Raw genomic sequence first — 22481 nt, 5'->3', positions numbered from 1 at the left:
AACCAGCTTGCAAATGGACATTAGTCTACTAGATGACGCTACGTGGATTATCGCAACTAAGTAATTCGCGAGTAATTGATCGAATTTGGATAACTTGGCCCGAAACGCTGACACACGTGGTCCACTCTGCCTCGACAAGCATGGGGCTACATACGAAACCGTTGCCGAATAATTTTTCTTTTAGAAATTGTGTGCGCGTGTGTGCGATGTTATTTGCGTGCGATTCGCAGTGGAAATCTTCACCGTCCTCTTGTACGATGGTTCCTGTCCTATGCCTCCGTCTGTCTCAGTGGTTCTTCCTAACCCCGGAGTGCACACTGCACCCCCTGGAGCATGCGAGATGCCCTTTCTGGGGGTGCGAGACATGGCCAGATTTTATTTTTTCAAGGTAAATAATCGAAAACATAAATTAAGCACGGGCACGTGAGTACAGCTACTTTGTTTTATCAAACCCTATGCGTTTATTAACATTACGCATTTTTTTTTAATGATCGAGGATAACATTCGGTGCAGGCTGCAGCAAAGGTGAAGAACCGCTGGTTTATCTGAACTATTCCCCTCCACACACACACACATCTCAAGGTCTTCCAATCGCGACACAGGCGTATAGGTACGTGTTTTGATTACTTTTATTCATATTTTAAAAAAAGAGGAGGGGGGGAGATTCGAGTGTCACAAAAACACGGAGGACAAACGCAGCAAGACAAGTTTGTACAACAAAAGGAAAGTCAAGGAAAGGCAACATATATATACATCTTCAGAAAATGTACATCCACAGTTTTCCAGGCTAGTACAAGAGAACAATATGTACAATCATGAGTCTGCGACGACGTAAAGCCAACCAGGGCAGTTTAATATAAAATGATAAAAAAACACAGAAACCATAGGAGTGTCCGTACACATGCGCTAATTGTTGTACAATTAAGCCAGAGTGTGAGCAAGTGTTCACTCATCAGCAGGTTATAGTGCATCATTACACATATTGCACATCGGATGTGAAAGGTTAATTTACAAGTGATGCTGGCTTCTGCGTTTTATATATATACTGTGTATATGCACATACAGGATTCCCCCTTAGACTGTCCAGGTTTGCTTTTGCGTTCCTATGTTTGTGAAGTTTCTCAATTACAGCACATTTTATGTCACTGTAATTATGTTGCGACGATCAAGGTGAATAGGCGGGATGAATAATGCATATATAGACACGCATCTCCAGTCAGATACATATACACATCCAGGACATAGCACAGATAAGAGCAGCAGGGCTCTCAATTACGAGAACCTGAGTTCAAAGCCTATCCAGGGTCAGCGAGGCTCATCATTCTTTCAGGGTGAATAAAACGAGTACCAATTGGAGGGAAGTCAACATTGTTTGCACAATGGAAGGGCTGCTTCCTGCCATAGGAATATGGAATTTGCAGAGCTGCTTGAGGAAATGGAAAGTACCACCCAACACTCGTTCGAACATGAGTATGCTGCGCTATATCATATGCGGAAAGCAGTTACAGACTGTATATATACATGCACACATCTAGCTGTGTGGGTTGCAGTTCACGCAGTATTGCGCGAATGGGCCTTGTACACACGAGATTGAAGATCGAGTGATGAAATCTGGGCGGTTCGTGAAACGACTGAAATTCCTGATAGTTCACAAACTCGGCCTGTCCCAATCAAGCATCTTAGCCCCAAAGACCCTGATGTGCGAATTATTGGCAAAAAAAAACCACCCAACAACAAAAAAAAACCCGCCCAATAAGCCCACGCACCCTTTCCAACCAATAAAGTGCCCCATTGTATAAACATCAGACACACAAGCGCCGTCCCCATCCACGGCCCTGTTGCGTCTACGTGTTGATTCAGACGCTTGAGCCCAGCCTAACTCTTGACTCGCATAGTGGTTTTTTTTGGCATCCTCGCCTCCTTGAAATCGAGCAATCCTCCAAAAAAAGGCATGATTCTGTTGCCTGTGGAGAAAATGCCCCCCAATCTGCGCTCCGATGCTTCTTCCGACCGTGCCCATCCTTTGGTTGACGACGGGTGGTGTGGCCTTGCAGATATTTGGGCACACGAACTCCACGGTGATTTTGCTTCGTTTTTCTTCTTCTTCTTCTCGTTGGCTTAAATAATGTTCACATTCACAGAATGATCCTTGAAGCCGTCATATTCTAGCCGTATAATCGACATTGGCCATCCAGGGCTCGTTCTCTCATTCTGCATCAACTGGGCAACTGAATGTGAGAGATCATCTTTTTTTTTAGATCTAAAAAAAATTAGGTTACAGAAAAGTCTTTACAAGTCCAGTGCAGCAGCAAAATTCAGAAGAAAAATAAAAAAATCTATTTGCCCAAAACTGTTCAGTCCGTAATTGCTCCCATGGGCTTTTTGACAGTTGTAAGGTCATGGTAGAGGTCGGAGCGCAGGAACCGTGGATATGAGTCTCGCTCCATCAGCCCATAGATTCGCTTCTGAGCCAAGTCTAATGATGTCACGGTCGGCTTCTGAAGGTTGGCCATCGTCACTTCCCGTGTGCTTGAGTCGAGGTTCACCTGTAATGGGCAAGAGCATTGAACAAAATGTCAACCGAACGTCAAGCTGACGCAGAAATCGCAGAACGGCGTTTAATGACGTATCTCACAAGAGTACCAAAACATGAATTCCCCTCGCAAAGTCAATTGTTTTGCTGGATTTTTATTACACACGAATTGTTTAAAAAAGTATTATTATTTATCTGCAATGAAAGATCTGCATAATACAATTTGAATGAAGACTATGAGTAGAAAAACTAAATTTTGTTTAAAATATATTTAAAAATGTGGTCATCCATGAGGAAATGCTGAACAAGCAAGGCACTGAGATGTGAGCTATGATGGCTTTATATAATGGGGGTGTTGACCAAGCTAAAATATCCCATTACAAAATCGCTTGCCACGAAAATGTTATTCAAACGCATTTAGATGCCAAAACAAAATATTAATGCATCTCAAAACCTGCGTTCAATTAAACCATTGATACGATTTCCTTTAAAAACATCATTATTCAACAGAGCACAAAAAACACAAGTGCAGCGATTTTAGAATAATCCGTTGCTGGATGAGATTTATTTGACCACGCTTCTCCACAACGGTCAGCATGGGGTGGTAAAGACGCGGAGCACCACGGATGCGGGGCATATAAGTACGGCACAACAATGGATTTTGCAGTATTGACTTCACAAGGGTTTGTCTGCTTGCGATTGGGCTCCCGGGCACCGGTGTGGCACGAGGTCGCTCACCTCTTTGGGGGACTGGATCGCGATGAACTCTTCCGAGATCTTTTTTGACTTGGACACGAGCTTCGAGGTTGAGCGTGCGCTCCGCTTGAAGTCTTCGCACGCGAGCCAGAAGTCGATGTTCTCCTCGCTGAACTCCGTCTTGAGAAAGGCACGGAAAGCTGCGAGACCGTCTGCGCGGGGACACGCGCGACGAGAGCAGGAAGCGTTATTGAAAACGGCATTTCAACATTAAACAAATCCCATAAAACTGTTTGGGTCCCATTGTACCACCTCAAGGGTCCCGAAATATTGTTAATATGTATTTATCTTGTTTAACTAATGGGTATTATTATTTTTTCTTACGATTTGAGTGATTATCGCCATGCTCTACCAATGATTATGTCGCCACCAGATGTGTGGATAACACATAGCTATAATAAGGGATGCATTTTGAATGAAGAATTAACTGCTATGCAAAGGTAAAATGTTGATGTTATTATAATGCGCATCCTTTGGTAAATTGACCCAAGGCGAAATGCACAGGCAAATCCAATTCCCCATCATTATCACTAACACTGCCCTGTCACAATATATTACTGGGCTAAAAATTCCCTTTTGTTTGTACTTGTATGCCACTTCCAATGTTTAACATGGCTGCATGCACGATTAGCAATCTGTGGAAGTTAGCAATCCAGTTAAAAATGGCAAAGTACGGGAGTCACAAATTACGGTGGCAACAAACACAACGTTTCGCGGCCGCGTAATAATTGGCAGAGCCTTCCGATGTACGTCATACCTAATTAAGGTAACAGTCTCATTACTGGTAACCGCTCCCGTCTCGCCAGCCACTACAGGAAATTCTTGCGTGCACGCACTAATGGCCGCCATGTACACAAGCGCCTACCGTGCAAGTTCAAAGTGAGTCAGAGTTTCAGGGGATGCCCCTAAGGGCAAAAGCCCTGGCTGTGGCCACTGTCGTTTGTTGGCCAATCGGCGGAGTAAATGTGGCCACAAACGGCAGCTGCCCGCTTCAGACATCCGGCAGTGACGAGCGCAGAAGTTCTGCGTCTGGGGCGGTCTAGCGCAGACAGGAAAGTGGTGCAGGGCGAGCGTCTGCACGTCTGAGCAAGTGCAGACGGGATCGTCTGCTTAAGTCCCCATCCGTGATGTGGTTTGCGTCTGGTGTTCAGCGAGCCGTGCGTTTCCAATGGCTGTAGGAACCCGGGCGCGCAGTGTCGCCGCTTCGCAGGAGGGTGTTTACAACGCGTTGCGGCGATAGTCATTGGTGTTCGTGAAAGATCTGCAATGGTTACGCCGTGGCCCGCAAAGGCGTAGCGATCGAGTGTGCAGGCGGTGCAACTGCACCAGGGAGGGCCCAAGGGCTGGAGGGGACCCAGGCTCTGGGCCACGAAGATGGGAGGACAATTTGCCTAGGAATGGCCCAACCATGGATCCTGCCGCTGGTATGCCAAGTGCGAATGTATGGATTGCATTAATAATGTGCACATACTTTATGGAAATGGTATCATCCCAGGCTGATCAAATGCGAGAGCAAATGCAAAAGGGTGAAGTTATTGATGTATTCTTTACGTATTTATGATGAGCCCAAAAGCATTAGTATCTACATTTAAAAAGTTATTTAATTTAATTGTCATAACATGTGCTCATTGTTTTGCCATGTGCATTTAGTAATGGCCTTCTTTTAAACCTTTAAACAGCCTTGCATTGTATCGTGGGGCTGCAGGGGCAGAAAAGAGGGACCACAGTTTGAAAAGGGGCAGTACAAATTTAAATGAGTAAGTGATTTATAATAAACGCTGCCCAGAACAAGGTGGCTTTGTGTGCTTGCGAATTTGCGATGCGCGAATGTGTGTACTTTGGCAGGGCCTTACATTTATGAGCCAGGAGCTTTTCGAATGATTCAGACCATTTCATGGCATCTTCACAGCTTGGCCTGCCCAATAGAAAAACATCACAAGCATGAATGTCAAGAATGCACCAACAAGTTAGGTATTACACTGGTGGAACGAATACATTCTAACTCCATAGGAATAACCAAATATTAGCATTAAGATTTCAACTTTCAATCCCGCCAAATGGTCCTGGATATATATACGAGTGAAAATATGGACGAACAATGAGCTAAAACTTAATTTAACATTTCAGGCCAGCTAAATAAACATTTGTACTGGCAAATATTTATATAATTGTAGTTGCATGTAATGGTCCAATATGACAATATGAAACACTACCAGCAGCAGCAGCAACAACTGAGCCACACTGCGTTGCTTATCCCACCAAACTAGGACCAAATCGTAAGCTTCATGCTCTCAGGCCGTGCGAGGGTTAATCTGTTCTGTCAAAAACAAGCATAGTATTCCCTCATTATTCATGGGGAATACATTCTGGGGATGCTCGTGAATAGCATATTTTGCGGATAATGATATTGGCCTACGAAAAAAACCTATATTTTTAATGAATTACCTTAAATCAATACGTAAATAAGTTTTCGCTCTCATCTACTTCGTCTCATCACTTTCTCACGTAACTTTCTCTCTAATCATTTTATTTCCATCTCTCTATCCCTCTCGATGCAGTTATGTAAAAGTTCCGCATGCGATTCGCGGACAGCCCGAAAATGTCGGGGAGAAAAATTCGTAAGTGAATGAGGACTGCCTGTATCCACAACTCTTACCGAGAGTGCTTTCCCAGCGCGGGACTGCTGGCTGCAGGGATGTCAGAAGGATCGGGTTTTCGTCGCAGAAACCCAAGTCGACTCTTCATGCCCTTGGCCCTGTGACGGCAGAACGCGCGTCATGATCACTCGCGCCCACGACACTCGAGCACAGCTCCCCGCATCGCTGAGCGTCAACAGAGTCATCAAAACTCCACGCGTGCACACGTTTGTCCATCACATGGCGATAAGTTGCAAAGTAGCACTGTGATAACGTACTCTTCATTCCGTAAAATGATGTTCTACAAAAGGTCTCTTTAATCAAACGTGTGTTAGTCGTTCTTAACCTCTGAAATATTCCGAGGCAATGGTGTAAATTCCACATTCCTATGGTAGGGATCAGTCTATCTGTATGACAGCCACCATTTGAAATTCCACTATAGTGGTAGCAATTGTATTGACCCCAGAGGGATGGTGGGCTGAAGTCAACCCCCATTAAAAATGTGAACTTGCAATATCGTGACCAAGTCAAGTGAGTGAGTCAAGAGCCCTAACACGGTGCCACCCGGCTGGATTACGTTCAATTATACGTATTGAACCTAACATAATTCCCCAAGACACCGAATCACATTGCCGTACATTGTACGTCATTTAATATGTAAATCAAACGATTCTATTTTACAAGCTTAAATATATACAGGACTCCCAAGGGGGGGAAATGCCCTTTACGATGACCCTGTTCGCAAACACGGATGGTGGGCAGAAAATAGCTCGTGCACCGCCACGTGTCCACGTGCCACTGTTCTGACACTTTGTCATAAGACCGTAGTATCGCTGTGCTAAGACTGGCTCTGTTCGCTCCCTGTCTCGCCTCCTCTCATCTATTTAAAAAAAAACAACGAGGCACTCAGACCGAGACCACTGAACAAATGTGCCATCTTCTATGAAATTCAGCTCTCGTAAAAAAAAACACCTTTATCAGAGTAATGTCGAATGACAGTCATCGCAATGATTTGTAAATGCCAAATTTCTGATAGGCCATGTCTCAGAGCACATCAGGGCATGTCATAATTAATTGTTAACAAGACGGCATCGACAGGAAATTCAAGATAAATCCACCGATACGTTTTAACACAATTCAAGACAATTCACACGCATGCGTCTGTAACATCACACACGGACGCAAAAAAGGCAATGACATGCCAAACAAGTCGCTTCCAAACGCCGCAACAACAAAATATACAGTTGCGAATTTCACAAAAAAATTATACCATAAAAGTAAAATCATAATAATCCGTACCTCTCCAGGTAGTTGCCCTGCAAATTGCTGATTGTATCGAGCATGTTGACAAAGGTGGCCGGATTGGCAGTCGGCACAACAACTTGGCGAGAGAGACGCGACTACTCAGCCGCCAACAACGCGCGCGCTTGCTAGAATCTGACGGGAGCGCACCCACTTGCGCCACGCTTAAACGAGTGGGTGGAGTGTGGGGCTGAAAAAAGGGGCTGGAAAAAAGAGCCAATGGGTTTGCTATTGGTGGGAATGAGTGGTGAGGTGGGAGGGGGGTGGTTTTTTTTATTGCATTGGGAGGATAAAGCCACACAGCACACCCACTGACTGCACTGTGGATGGCTTTCGCACGCCTCCCCACTGCCGCAACCCAAAATTAACCGCACAACCAGAGCCGGGACAACGCAGACTTAGCCTGCACACGAGCGCCACCTGGCTAGGTGCGAGTGCCTTCTGCTGCCGGGCATTCAATTGCTGCTGTTCGCTAAAAAGAAAAACTTTATACTCGGGGGGGGGGGGGTGAACGGTGACGGTTCAACGCCACTTGTCCGCGTCTGTGGAGCTACCACTGGACGTCTGCTTCATTGCTCATTGGTTTTCTCCAGGGTAAATAAAGATGCTGATTCTGAGAAGGGCCACCGCTAGAGAGGGTTCTAGATGGTGCTTCGGCCGACTCTTTCATGCTGGCCAGACGTCTAGGAAGAGGTGGAAGTGCCGACACTTTACCCATCGCACACAACCCGCCAACTGAGTTATCACTGCCGCCCATTAATAATGATCAGAATCAGAATGTATGTATTTGTACTGGAGGAATCCGATGAGCTATAAAGCTCTTTTTCACAAATGTCCAATTAAGGTGTGTTCTCTGCTCATTGATTTTCTTTTTATATTTTGTATTACTTGCCTCTAATATTGGGAGTATTTTTTGTTAATGAAATATAACAATTGTAAAACGACGAATTTGGATTAAAATAAAATACTATTTGTATCATTCCATGGTCGTGCATCTTGTTTAAATTGTTACATTCTCATTAAAAGTTATGCATCGTTACATACCTACCAATGTATGGAAAGGTAACCGTATACTTTTTTCCATGCCCACTACTTCCCATTTCCACCATGGTGACACTGCCTTTGAGCTACCTATGTAACTCTGTAAACTGATACATTTTCCTTTCCCGGCGATGTCCTTCAGCAGCGATTGTAAAAAAATAACACATCTCCTAAGCACATCGATGCTACATCCACAGCTGAAACCTTTGCATAAGCACTTCTTTACGTGGATTGCCAGGGCAATAATAACATACTGGTGGCAAGATCCATACGCAATAAGTCATGAACGATGTACTCCCACCTAGACCTTCCGTAATATAGTCTTCATGTGTTAAGTCTGCGCCCTAGTACATTTCATTATGATGTTTGACATCACGTCAGGATGCTAATAAGTATATATTTCCTAGGTGTCACGTGTATCCCAAATGCATAGGCAGCCGGCAATACTTTCGACTGCGATGAATGTATCATGGTGTATCGGATTGGGAGTGTGCATGTTTCGGAACACTACGGCAATATGGCTGTTCGCCTTTGGCATTCTCTGGTCTGACACTCGTGAGACTAAGCCCTAAAGAAGGTTGTCTCTGGTGTGGACCAATCTGTTTAAAAAACAATTCCATATATGATCAGAGCGTGTTTGTTTGGATGTTCACCACAAGTGCGTGTGGTTAATGCGGACTTGATTCCTTGCAAAATGGTTGCTATTCGGTGTTTGAACATCTTAACACCTCCTGTTTCATTGCCAGAAAGGGTAAAACCCATTCTGATTTTTTTCATACTATGGCAATATCTCTCACTTGAATAGTTAATGCAAATAGTGTTGTGTCTTTTCGGCCTGTACCGCGTGCTATTCGGCACGGTGCACGACGTTCCGCTGCGCCTGCCGGCAGCTTCTTAAGGAACCAGACGGTTTCTTCAGGATCCTGAAGCGATGTGGAGCGAGACGTTGGCCAACGTGATGAACCATGCGTGGCACAACCCGCAAAACAGAGAGAGAGAGCTTCACGGCGCAGCCACGGAGAGCTACGGAGCGGTAACGATCGCTGTGCGTGCAGCGGCATCCTCGCTTTGTGTATAAACAAACACTGGCATCTTGAGTCGCGCGACAGTCTCAAACCCCGTTTTTCAAATTGATGACAACATTTGAACGTTGCGTATTAGAATTAAGTACACATCGTTACGCTCGAAAGTGTTGTGGAAATGAACAATGTTCAGTACAAAAGAGACAGTTATTGTTGACACTCGGCTTGACGATAGTTTTTTTTTAGTTTAAATGTTTTGCATTTTTTTTAAAACAAATGTGCTAAAGCGATGCGCGTCAAATGCCCGATCGCTTAAAAGCATGCCTCCGAGTTCCACTGCGTTTCAGTCACTTCCGCTAGTACGTATATAACGTCTCTTCACGGCCTTGCCCCACCGTTACCTCCTCACCCTCTTCCTCCCACCCGCTCCGCTCTCAATCTCTACAACTCCTCACCCCCCCCTCCCTCTCCCTTGTGCACAATCACCGTCTCCGCTCCGTTTCCCCACTCGGCCCCCCTTGCACTGGAACAAGCTTCCCCTCCGCATGAAGCGAGAAACACCCCTCCTCTCTCCCCGTCGAGTTTCCGTTCCTCCCTCAAGACCCCCGCGTCTTCTCCCTTGGCCCATCCTTCCCTCCATCCCTAGGCACCCCCCCGTAATTCCCGTACCCGCTAACCTCATACCGCCATCCCGATTCACCGTGTCACTTTCAGCTACCCTCCTCGTAGCACGCATAACCCTTGGAAAGCGCCGTCGATTAAGGCGCTATAGAAATATAAGATACAGTGAGGGAAAAAAAGTATTTGATCCCCTGCTGATTTTGTACGTTTGCCCACTGACAAAGAAATGATCAGTCTATAATTTTAATGGTAGGTTTATTTGAACAGTGAGAGACAGAATAACAACAACAAAATCCAGAAAAACGCATGTCAAAAATGTTATAAATTGATTTGCATTTTAATGAGGGAAATAAGTATTTGACCCCTCTGCAAAACATGACTTAGTACTTGGTGGCAAAACCCTTGTTGGCAATCACAGAGGTCAGACGTTTCTTGTAGTTGGCCACCAGGTTTGCACACATCTCAGGAAGGATTTTGTCCCACTCCTCTTTGCAGATCTTCTCCAAGTCATTAAGGTTTCGAGGCTGACGTTTGACAACTCGAACCTTCAGCTCCCTCCACAGATTGTCTATGGGATTAAGGTCTGGAGACTGGCTAGGCCACTCCAGGACCTTAATGTGCTTCTTCTTGAGCCACTCCTTTGTTGCCTTGGCCGTGTGTTTTGGGTCATTGTCATGCTGGAATACCCATCCACGACCCATTTTCAATGCCCTGGCTGAGGGAAGGAGGTTCTCATCCAAGATGTGACGGTACATGGCCCCGTCCATCATCCCTTTGATGCGGTGAAGTTGTCCTGTCCCCTTAGCAGAAAACACCCCCAAAGCATAATGTTTCCACCTCCATGTTTGACGGTGGGGATGGTGTTCTTGGGGTCATAGGCAGCATTCCTCCTCCTCCAAACACGGCGAGTTGAGTTGATGCCAAAGAGCTCCATTTTGGTCTCATCTGACCACAACACTTTCACCCAGTTGTCCTCTGAATCATTCAGTTCAGATGTTCATTGGCAAACTTCAGACGGGCATGTATATGTGCTTTCTTGAGCAGGGGGACCTTGCGGGCGCTGCAGGATTTCAGTCCATCACGGCGTTGTGTGTTACCAATTGTTTTCTTGGTGACTATGGTCCCAGCTGCCTTGAGATCATTGACAAGATCCTCCCGTGTAGTTCTGGGCTGCTTCCTCACCGTTCTCATGATCATTGCAACTCCACGAGGTGAGATCTTGCATGGAGCCCCAGGCCGAGAGTGATTGACAGTTCTTTTGTGTTTCTTCCATTTGCGAATAATTGCACCAACTGTTGTCACCTTCTCACCAAGCTGCTTGGCAATGGCCTTGTAGCCCATTCCAGCCTTGTGTAGGTCTACAATCTTGTCCCTGACATCCTTGGAGAGCTCTTTGGTCTTGGCCATGGTGGAAAGTTTGGAATCTGATTGATTGATTGCTTCTGTGGACAGGTGTCTTTTATACAGGTAACAAGCTGAGATTAGGAGCACTCCCTTTAAGAGTGTGCTCCTAATCTCAGCTCGTTACCTGTATAAAAACACCTGGGAGCCAGAAATCTTTCTGATTGAGAGGGGGTCAAATACTTATTTCCCTCATTAAAATGAAAATCAATTTATAACATTTTTGACATTCGTTTTTCTGGATTTTGTTGTTGTTATTCTGTCTCTCACTGTTCAAATAAACCTACCATTAAAATTATAGACTGATCATTTCTTTGTCAGTGGGCAAACGTACAAAATCAGCAGGGGATCAAATACTTTTTTCCCTCACTGTAAGTACTCACTCCCAAAGGCAGCGTGAACCCGTTTGTCCATCCACTACTGGATGAGGCCCTCACCCACATCATATGGGTCATTGGGGTCATCTGACCAGAATTCGTCGTGCTGGTGAGTGTTGGTTGGCGAAGGTGGGTAGGGATGGCGGGGGATGAGGTGGGGGGGGGACAGAGACAAGGGAGCAGAATACAGCACAACAGCAGATTTTGCTGCATTGCCATCTGTTGCCCGCAATGTAACCCCACAGCAGACTAGAGTACACTGTTTTACTTATGCTGGTCGCTTATACAAGCACTATCCATACCCAGACGCTCTTCATGCAATGGTTAAATCAATCCTATCGTAGAATAACAAAATATCCCTGCACGCCTATAAATAACAGTGTAACTATAATAACCCTTACACGAAGACTTCCTGAGCATAACTGTGTGGAATGTGCACGGGATTGAGCAGTGTCAATGGACTGTACACACGAAGAGGCTCACACAATGCAAGCAGTCAGGGTCTGGCACAATGTGCTCTGTTCTCTTGTGGGCCACGTCAACAAGTGACAATGTAGGCTCCACCACATCCTGTTCTCTCCACCTCGGCTCATCCGATGAGCTAATGGTGCGTAATTAGCGCGCGCGCGTGCGTGTGTGTGGCCACTGCTCAGATTTCCCCATGACAGTCGTCTCTCTTTCCTGAGAAGTTCAGTGTTTACCCCCCCCCCCCCACCAGAGGAAAGCATCAATCGAGACGCCCTCTCCCGATGACATTTGAAGAGAAACTGACAAAATGATATAACTTCATGCTCAGTTTTTTTATTACTACTTATTTACACTTCCTGTACCCAGGAAAGCCTCAATGGGTCTCAATGAGTTTTTTTTTTACGAGGGTAATGCTAAGTTTTCAACAGTAGAGGGAGCAAATGCTCGCCGTTCCTCTTTCCCGATCACGGTAAGTCATTTTTCTAACTTGGCAAATTTGAAGCATGAGAGCGGCACACAATGGCCTACCCTCCTTCGAATTGCTCCCCACTGTCCCGTACATGGTGCCAATGTCACGGTGACTACACTCGCAGTGTTAACTAGGGCACAGCGCTGGATTCGAACCACGAACCTCTCCAAGAAACGACGAACGCGCTACCGTTGGGCGATGCTTCGTTGAGTCATACATTCAATGCCATCGTGAGTTCCGGAATACACAGGAGGGTGTAATTCGTTGGCACGTTTCATGAAGGGCACTGCAAGATTCCCACCATGTAGGTCCAGTGCTTGCTAAGCTGCATTTGACACATTCAAGTGCTCACCGCAAATGAACCACCAATAACCTCGCTGATCTCGACAACCATCACGCAAACTCCGGGAGTCCTCGCAGCGGCGGGCTGTTAGCTCGCCATCGAACAAAGACGGTCACCGCATCTGCGCCCGTCTGGAACGCTCTTCCTTCCGATATTAGGAAGCCACAGGGAGCTATGAACTTTCAAATCTAGTTTAATGTTCAGTGTGTTGTCCTTCCCCCGCACCTTAGATTAGCACGGTTGGCTACGTACGATGTAAATTACTTAATTGGGATTACGCACGGGAGCAACATTGCCCCCTGACTGCAAACAAAAACTTTGCGGGGCCCTCCTGAAAAGCAGGCTGGAGACTCCGTGAGGCTTTCCAAGGTTAGCAAGCGTAATATGAGCAATGGTATTCAAGTGGTGCCCTTGCATATTGAATCGGGGCTCTGGGTATCGCCTCCCTTGATTTCACAACGCCGTGGTTATGCAACCCCCTGAGGAGCGTTGTCATCGTGAGACAATTCCGGCCGTGACATATGTTCTATTTCCATTGCTGCTGTTTTAAACAGCTGCCATGAGGGAGCTATGGCACTTTCAAATCTAGATTGTTAGAACTGCTTTTTTGTGTTGAGTTTGTTGTCCTTCCCCGCACCTCTGATTAGCACAGTTGGCTACGTACGGTGCGAAATAAGTTAAACATACATACACTGCTTTCACAACTGCTGTATAGGCGCACCATGGGCAGTGGTCGGTTACGTGATGTGCAGGTTGCATTTCACATTCACAACAGGGCAACTCTTTCACCGAGACACTTTGCGAGTGCCACTCAACTGCCCTCGCGAGAAATGTTCCGTGCCGATTCATAATTGACGCTCCTTTGGCAATCCACTGATAGGGGACGGCCCTTCCCTACCATCCCAGCCATGTGGATCAACTCAATTAAACCACTTTTGAGTTTCCATAGAGCGGCACTGCTGCGCGTGAAACCAACGAGGTGTTGAGTCAACCTCCAACTGGGATGGCCTTCCAATTACGTTCTACGTGATCGGTCACGGAACTTCATTAAGTGTATGTGTGCAAAGGATATGTGCACTGGTGAAGTATGGTCAAACAACCCCATTACTGAGATGGTGTGGGAAGGTCGTCATCTGGCAGTGGGTTGAAACGCTTCTGTAAATTGTAATCTTATTGTCGTTATGTCGGCTTAATATTCTTTTAGATTTTAAGTGCGACCGACCTTGCCAGAACTGTCTTGGAAACGAGATGTGCCACCTAAGGGTCTATCCAGATTAAATAAGGATTTGATAGATAAATAATCAAATTACAAGGTAAAAAAAACCATAGCTGCTTTCTCAGTGATGCAGAGGGATAATACCTTGGTGATGATTAAAGAAAAACTAAAGTAAAACAACGAATGCTCTGCTCACTGTGAGTAAAAGTAAAACATGAAATGTAAAAATCAATTTCATATAATTATCATGCGCCTGATCTCTGAAATAGTCCATGCCATACACGAGATGCATAACGACGCACCGATTCATCGAACAATATCGACTTGTAGCTCACGATACATTTATAAATCGCGCGGGCACGCATCAATGTTTTTCAATTCATATCACAGTGCGTTGTATGCGGGGCTACGTGATGGACGGCAGAGGACAGTAAAAGAAAAATCCATTATTGTACCGTACTTAAATCTTGACTTAAAGCTTTCGTGACTGCAATAATTCATATTCTTTGGGTCTTCCGGTAAAGTCACATGTTATTATTATTATTATTTTTCTATCTACGTGACTTTACCGAAAGACCCAAAGAATATGTACCGTACTTTTTTTGCACTGCCCATGCTCCCCCACCTTCGCCAACCCGCACTGACCCGCGTGCTAAAAGTATGATTAAATAACCCCAACGACCCATGCAGCGACGGGTCGACCGAGGGCTGCAAGTGCACGTGTCTCGTTGCGTGAAGCTCACGGCGACTCGTAGCCACCACATTCGACACGTGTGAAACACAAACAACACGGGGCGTAACTGAGCTCTACAACGCGTGTTTATGTATGTACGTATGCACGCGTGCGTGTGTTTCTATACAACATGCACGCACGCGAGGCATTCATTGCCAAGATTTTTTTTTTGCCCGGGGGAATAAAGTCAGCTCACAAGTGAGGCAAGCAACACGTGTCAGAACAGTTCACGGGCAATGTGAGCGCTCACTGTGAAACGTAACCTCCGCGATTGAAAACAGTGGTGAACGCTACGCAATGAAAACAACACTGTTGGACAAGCGCAGTGCCTGTTAATTACCCAGAAATGCCTCTTGGGGGTCTCAAGATTCATTTTTTTCAGCAGAGTCTTGCAATGGGGGATGGTTTTTTTTTCCTTTCCAATTCAATTAAATTACTTTTGGGAACGTGGAAGGAGACCAGAGTAGCCACACGTGTGTGAGCCATAATACTCAGAAGCACGACGCAGATTCCATCCAGAGATCCGATATATTGAGTTGTCTGTGGACTGAATCAATAAATTGTTATAAACTATTTATATTTTACCCGGTATAGCCCACTGAGCTCTCTAGCTGTTTTTTTTTCAGAAGCGACCTGGTCGCAAATGATAGCACAAAGTGTTGGAAATGTATATCGGCCAAATACTGTTCGTGAATATTTCTCAATGTGGAGGGAAAAACCGGGGGACTCGGAAAAAAATCCATACGACCATGGGGCAGAGAGAAACATGCAAACTCAAAATATACAGCCGTCAGGGTCGGGATCGAGCTCACGAGCCTCCTGCATACCAGGCGAGACAGATAACATCTCAATCTTGATGACATCTCGCCACTGACACCTCCTAGCCACCTCACAGCGCCCCAACACCTACAACACCTAGCAAGACCCGGTTGGTCACCCATTCGAGCGCAAACGAGGTACCCCCCCCCCCGCCCCGACGCCGCTGGCCCCCGCCGCCGCCCCTCCCCCCCGCCCCCCCCGTGCTTAGCTTCTGAGATCAGGTGAGTTTGGGTGATGTGGTCATAGAATAACAACAGAAATCAAGTGAAAATTGAAAGCCAGTGGGGGGCACTTACAGGTTGGTGGACTTCTGTTTGTTCTTTGTGCCGCCGTCCGTCTCGCCGATGCCCATATCGGGCGGGGACACCTGTGGAGAGAGCAAGAAAATGACGAACGGGGGAAAAAAAAAAAACCGAGAATCATCGCTGGCGGCCGACGCGGCAGGCAAGAGCGGATCCGCTGCTTCGCTGATACGCGCGAGCGGCGCGCGGAAAGAGCGCCCCCTCTCGGCGTTCAGCGCCGTTCACGGGAAGCAATTCTCAACCTCGCGCCTTCCACTTGACACGAGTCGCCAACACGTTGCACTCAAAGTGCCCCACTGGCACGGACGTAAAGGAAAACACCCCTCCGCCTCCCCACCCCGTGAGAAGAGTTAACAAGTGAAAAGGTTTTTTTCTTACAAATTTAAGCTGCAGCCCCCTAACATCTCCTGCACACCGTTTTCGGACAAGCCACGCAAACAGAATGCCCTTTGCAGGGGAGATGGGAAAAAAAAAACGGCGTCATGTTTTTGTCTTTTCTCGGAGGCATTCGTAAAGGCAGACGCTGCCGCCAACCAACGTCGCCGCTCCTAATGGTGATAATTCCGCGGCAGCTGGGAGGGACGCGTCCGCAGGCAGTAGACCGACACATTTTTGAAAGGGCATCACAGACCTCCTGTTCAACGGCCCTTTGCTGAACCTCGCAATAAGCGCCGCGCGCTTAAAAAAAAAAGAGATAAAGACTGGACTCGTTTCCTCCGTGCGTTGCAATTACCTGGGTCGTTTGAAATATCTGCCTTTGTTCTTCATAGACGCTGTCCGTATCCCCTCTCGGCATTCGCTCGCATCAAAAAATCGTAAACTGCTCCCGAGGTGGCAGCTGCTACGATGCCACCATCCCACACGCATCTGAGGCGCACGAGTCATGAGCCTGCGGGTGCGGATGAATGGGTTTTTGAACAAGACTTGCTTTTGTCTGCCCTCGCTGCGGTGGGTGGAGCTGGGAGTTACCGACCCGGCCAATTGGCCAGCCCCGAGCCGCACGTTCCCATCCGGGGGCCCGGTCCCACATTTGGTTCAACCATGGGCCACGATGGAAAAGCGAACGGGATGCATGCAAGGTGCGTGGCACGAGCAGAAGCGACTGCTAAAATCACAGTGGCCGTGGACACGCTGGGGAAAGGAAGGCGGAGTGTGAAGTGCTTGCAACGCTCTCCTGTTCAACGGGCCCCACCTATGCACACAATAGAAGCGTCTAACCTTCCAAGGCAGGCATGTGCTTGACTTTGGAATGTGCCACTTTCAGCAAGTATGGGCGGTTTCGTGCTTGGCGAAACATTCATCACAAACCCACACTTCCCGCTTGGATGCACCCACACACAGTTAGCATTGCACCAGAGTTTAGGTTGTGATGGGAAAAAGTATAAATAAGCATAAAGGTGCAGCCCTGCAATTGCTTGCTCACTCTGCCGTTGGCGGAAGGGCCTCCATTGGAGGGAGCTCGAGAGAGCCCCTCTAGAGGGTATATTGGTCTACTCTTCCACGCTGGCCAGATGCGTTGGTAAACTAAACTAAAACTATTTTTTTATTTTAAGGCCCACTCAGCTATATATAGCTCTTTTTTCCAAAGCGACCTTACCGCAAACGATAGCTCAGCGACGTGGCTTATCGCGTAGAAATGTAGAGCAACCAAATACTCTGAACGCGTGTTTCTAAATGTGGAGGGGAAATAAAGAAACGGAGGACCCGGAGAAAAATGGGAGCACCCATACTGTTGGCGATTGCCTGATTTGCTTGCAGCACCCTTTAACACTGCTGGGCGGACAGAGGCAAAGGGGGTTTGAGAAATCGGCCCATTGTTTCAAACTGCCGCTCGGGGGAGATGGAATCGAACCGGTGACTTCAAAATTGCAAGTCCAGCCCCGCTGACCATTACACCCGGCAAAACATCCGTCCGAGACCGATTACGGATTTTAAAAAAGTATCAGTGGCGGCCGACTTCAGGGCCACGTTGTGACCAGAGCACGGGAAACCTGACCTCGTCCCGAGCAAAGAGCAACGCTTTGTCCCCAAAGGGCACGGCACCCGAGCCTGACGCCTCTTGTCGCGATTAGCGCTTTACATTTACGGCTACTACTACTACTAAATACAGCCGTGGCCTCTGTGATGTCACCACAGTCCATTTTGTACATGGGGGGGGGGGAAGGGGTGGGATTTAAAAAAAACTGAAAAAGAAAACAGGTGTCGGCTTTACGCTGTTTACACGGGAATTGAACAACGTGTAACATTTCGGCAAATTCGTGATACGGATACTGACACCATTCTCTCGGAGGATACGTGACTAAGCCTGTGTCTGATACAAGAGACGTATTTGCTCAACTGCTGCTGTCCATCTCCAAATATGATCTCTTCTTGCTTCTCTCAATCACAATAATGATTTACTTTTTTTATCCAGGAAAGTAGCAACAACTTAATTTCAGGAGGGTCCTGCATTAGGTTTTTGTTTTACATATCAAGGTATTTTTGTCCAATTAATGAGTGTTTATTGCACGTGTGGGAGGAAACCGGAGCACCCGGAGAAAATCCACGCATGCAAGGGGGCAACACTCTATCCCTGTACAGATGGAAACACATGGAGTTTAGTCCACTTGCTGTCCTGCCTTTTCCTGGCAAGCCAGGGTACGGCACCTCCTCGATACCCATGGGAATGGCGTTCACAGCATTTTTGTGATCCACCAACCCTTGCCTCCACACTGTGGATTGCAGGCAACGTGCATAGCCACCGCTGCCCGGCGAGAACGACCGGTCTATTCTGTAGCATTCCGTTGAACGGCAACGTTGTGCAAAGTTGTATTGACCTCTGATGAATAAAGGGGCTAAGTTGACAATTATCAGGATTTTTACTTTCTCTATTACATTCGTGAGTGGAGCATTCTAGCTCCAGGTTGCTTCTGAAAAATAAGCTAATGGCTCAGTGGGCTTTATCTGGTCAAATAAAATATTGTGATTTGTTGTTGTACTGTTGGTTGTTGTAACTTTCTGACCCGCCCCGACTGGACATCTATGAAAAAAGAGCTTTATAGCTCATCGGATTCCTCCAGTATGAAAATGATTCTGAACGTGCTGTAATCCTATGCTTGCGCAAGGGTAATACGGTACGTCCAGGAGCTCACTGCCAGTGTCAGGGTTCTGCTCACCACGAGAGGCCTCCAGGAGAGAGTTCGTGTAGTTTTGGTATTCCTCCCTTGCTGCAGATGAGAACTCTGTTTTAATCATGGGCATCTAAAACGTGGAGTTAAACCCATGATCTCAGCTGTGCGTGCTCAATATCAGGACCCCCGGGTCACTGTTTAGGCACTCGCAAGCACTTTTATTTACTCGATCCTGACACGTAGGCCACTATGGAAATGCACATCACCCAGTGTGTTTGTCCAAGATGTAATTTTCTCATACATGTACATTTGAAGCTCTCTCTTCTCTCCGCCCACCCCACCCAAAAAAACTTTAACTTAAGCTGTCTGTCAAAATGGGTGGATCTGTTGTCAGAGGTCTGACTCAGTGCTCCAAGAAACGACAGTTGTGTAACATCACACAACGCACCGCTCATAATTAATCTTGGGCCAAAAAAGTTATTAACTTTTAGTTTGCTGGCACGGGTTTATATTAATATTGAGCATAATGATCATGACTACATTTGCAGTTTACATTGTCTGGATTTGTTCCGCTTCAAATTACTCAACTATTGTCAACTCTGATTTAAAGCTTTCGTGACTGCAGTAATTCATATTCTTGGTTCTTTCGGTAAAGTCACGTTGAAGGGAAACAATCATATTTTATTGTTTCCCTTCAACGTGACTTTACCGAAAGAACCAAGAATATATTGTCAACTCCCAAGTAAAATAATAATAATAATGCTAAGAGCATTTAGAAATGTCCAAAATCTGATGAGTCCAATAAAAGATGTTATGACAGTTTTTCTTAACATATCACGGACCCCAGGTTTTACAGACAGTCGCCTTCAATAACCAAGGCCCCTTGATTTTTCCAGTCAGAATGAGCTCTTGATCGACTCTGTACAACAACAAATACAGTACTCGAGAAAGTTTCGTGGCCGAGAACTAAATGACAGGCAGACGAATTAAGTTACTCATACAGCGCACGTGAACATAATGCTGTACGTATGCTGAACTTCTTTCGCACCGTACGTTGCCGACCGTGCTAATCGGAGTGGGCATGACACCCCTTTCCTACTCCCCATCACCGGTCCTAATTATCGCTACATTCACCTCGATCACACTGCCTTTACAAGCCAGCCTTGCACCAGTCCTAATGTCGCTTCCTCGCCAGCGTTGAGCGACCAGGACCCTTTCCCCGGATGCTGACCGTGCTTTGGGGTAAAGAGGGTCCACGACATCAGATGTGGCCCCGAGATTGCCAACTGTGTCATGACTGTCGCTCAACGTAATGCGCGCCGAAACATTTCACGGCACGACCCTGACAGCATCCACGAGAGGCAGGGCTGACACAGGGAGGGGGTTATTACTCAGCTGCGTTCCGTGACCGTGAGTCGCTGGGGGGTAAAACGTCACAAGGCCCCCTGGTTAACCGCAGCGCAGCAGCGTAAGTGGAACTGTTCATTGCGACATGCCGTAACGCATCACTCGCATTATTGTTAAGTCATTAGTGCAGCCTGGCCTTAGCCTTCACATCCGGTTATAGATGTTTCGGGCACATGCGCACACGCACGTACACACACAAAACGCACAGATATTCCACTGTACAGTCGTACGGACCGTTGGGTCACACACACGAAGATCCACCCGTATAGCTCCACACACTGATGCGGCATGTGCCGTTCGTGAGCACTCATTGGGACTGGCCCTGCAACACGAGGGACGGTGTAGCCAGACTAATTCCCCGTCGCCTTTGTCTGCCCAGTGCGAGTGTTCACACATTTACACACCAGGTAATCATTTAAGGTTGGGCCGAATCCAAGAGACCGCCCCCCCCCAGCCACCAGCTCAGATATTCAGCACCACACTACTACTCCAAAAACAACACCCGCCATTCGCCACTCAGTGGCGGTGACGTCACCACGGCGCCTGTGCCAGGCTAGGTGCACTTTGAGGCCACGTGAAGTGTCAAAGGCTCGCTGACATGGGGTCACGGGACAGACCCAGGTGCCATGGGTTGACTGAGATGGCCGGCAGATGCACCAGCAGCGCCCCCTGCTGTGCCATCTACTGCAACTAATACTCCCCACAAAAACGCACACATGCTCAGCGAGGGCACATTGCTGGGGAAAGTGGAATTGGTGAGCAGACCTATTATGGTTGGCACAGCACATGAGGGCAGGGCCAGGACCAGCTGTGTCCCCCCTGCCGCTGATGTTGACAAGTGTCAAACACGCCACCGCAGCCCCAAACGAACCTGGAGATGGCCCACGGCAAGAGGAAAGTTACCAGCTGTCGCTGGTGGGCAAAAGCCGAAACCTCTGACCAAACTGGGCATGAGGCTAGCATAAGTCGAGTGGATAAACCGCTGGCGGTTAACCTACAATACGAAACACACTCAATTAATATCTCTAAAGAATTGGAATACTGGGATAACAAATTTCACACCAATAATTTGCTGTAACCGTGCTAATGAAATTCAATGCAGAAAACAAACTAAAATATTATCTCCGTAGTACTATCCATATGCATAATTATTTAAGTAACTAGGGGTTGTTCGAGGGCGCCTATGGTGCCTCTCACAACCATTTACGGCCTTCGGCCAGGAAAGTCACTAAAAAAATTGCACACGAACGACGCATTCACGCAAGCACCCAAAGCTCTGTTTTGAAGTATTAAAATGAAACATCTTTGAATTGTATTGTGTTTTGAATTAGATAATTGTATTTCTTCATTAAAAGCTTATATCACTTTACATCTGGAAGACTTCATTCAAAACGAAATTTCGTGTGAATTTTCCCTCGTCGTTAAGTAGATGGCCTTGCTGGGGGTTCGGTTCGATGCGGACTTTCACCTGTTTAAGATTGCGGGATCGAGATAAGGCGACGTGGAGCTGCTGGCCGTGCGAGAAGACCGCCGTCTGCAGATCGATTCCAAGGTAATCGAACGTCTGTCCCTGCGCCTCCGTCGTTCATGCAGGGGGCGCGTAGATTTGCAGCGCCCCCCTGCATGAAAACGACGGAAAGTGCAGCGTTCATCACAGATAAATAAAGTTGTACGCTTACACAAGAGTATAAATATAAGTAATATCAATATCCTTCAAGGGTCTTTCATAGACATTTGCTCGTAACGACGCTGCTTAGCTTCTGATCTTGGAAGTTAGGCAGGCTTGGGCCTAGTTAGCATTTGGATGGTACACAGCCTGGAAATACCAAAACGTTGTAGCCTTGGGCTGCGAGGTGACCGGGAGATGGCAGAACCGCAGTGGGCCAGACCTAACTGTCAGGAGCTTAAAGTGGCATTCCCTTGTC

General features: G+C 46.9%; 1 protein-coding gene across 10 annotated transcripts in view; it reads right to left on the bottom strand.

The window, feature by feature from the left end:
- Positions 1 to 611: 611 nt before the first annotated feature.
- LOC116953140 (regulator of G-protein signaling 8-like) overlaps positions 612 to 22481 on the bottom strand; it is a 164393-nt gene continuing 142523 nt past the window's right edge. For 8 of the 10 annotated variants that reach the window (XM_032973014.2, XM_032973015.2, XM_032973018.2 and 5 more), the window contains 5 exons: positions 16034 to 16104; positions 5946 to 6044; positions 5143 to 5204; positions 3272 to 3441; positions 612 to 2546 (listed from right to left, as the gene is read on the bottom strand). In XM_032973014.2, the coding sequence (XP_032828905.1) occupies positions 2355 to 2546; positions 3272 to 3441; positions 5143 to 5204; positions 5946 to 6044; positions 16034 to 16104 (594 nt within the window). In that variant the 3' untranslated portion in view covers positions 612 to 2354. Of the gene's footprint in view, positions 2547 to 3271; positions 3442 to 5142; positions 5205 to 5945; positions 6045 to 7224; positions 7404 to 16033; positions 16105 to 16772; positions 16957 to 22481 lie in introns of those variants that run through there. The other 2 variants (XM_032973023.2, XM_032973024.2) reach the window with 2 other exon arrangements.

Source organism: Petromyzon marinus, chromosome 50, assembly GCF_048934315.1.
Source record: "Petromyzon marinus isolate PM22_M1 ecotype Great Lakes invasive population chromosome 50, UKy_Petmar_22M1.pri1.0, whole genome shotgun sequence".
Lineage (NCBI taxonomy): Eukaryota > Metazoa > Chordata > Hyperoartia > Petromyzontiformes > Petromyzontidae > Petromyzon > Petromyzon marinus.
This window is presented reverse-complemented; position numbering and strand designations above follow the sequence as displayed.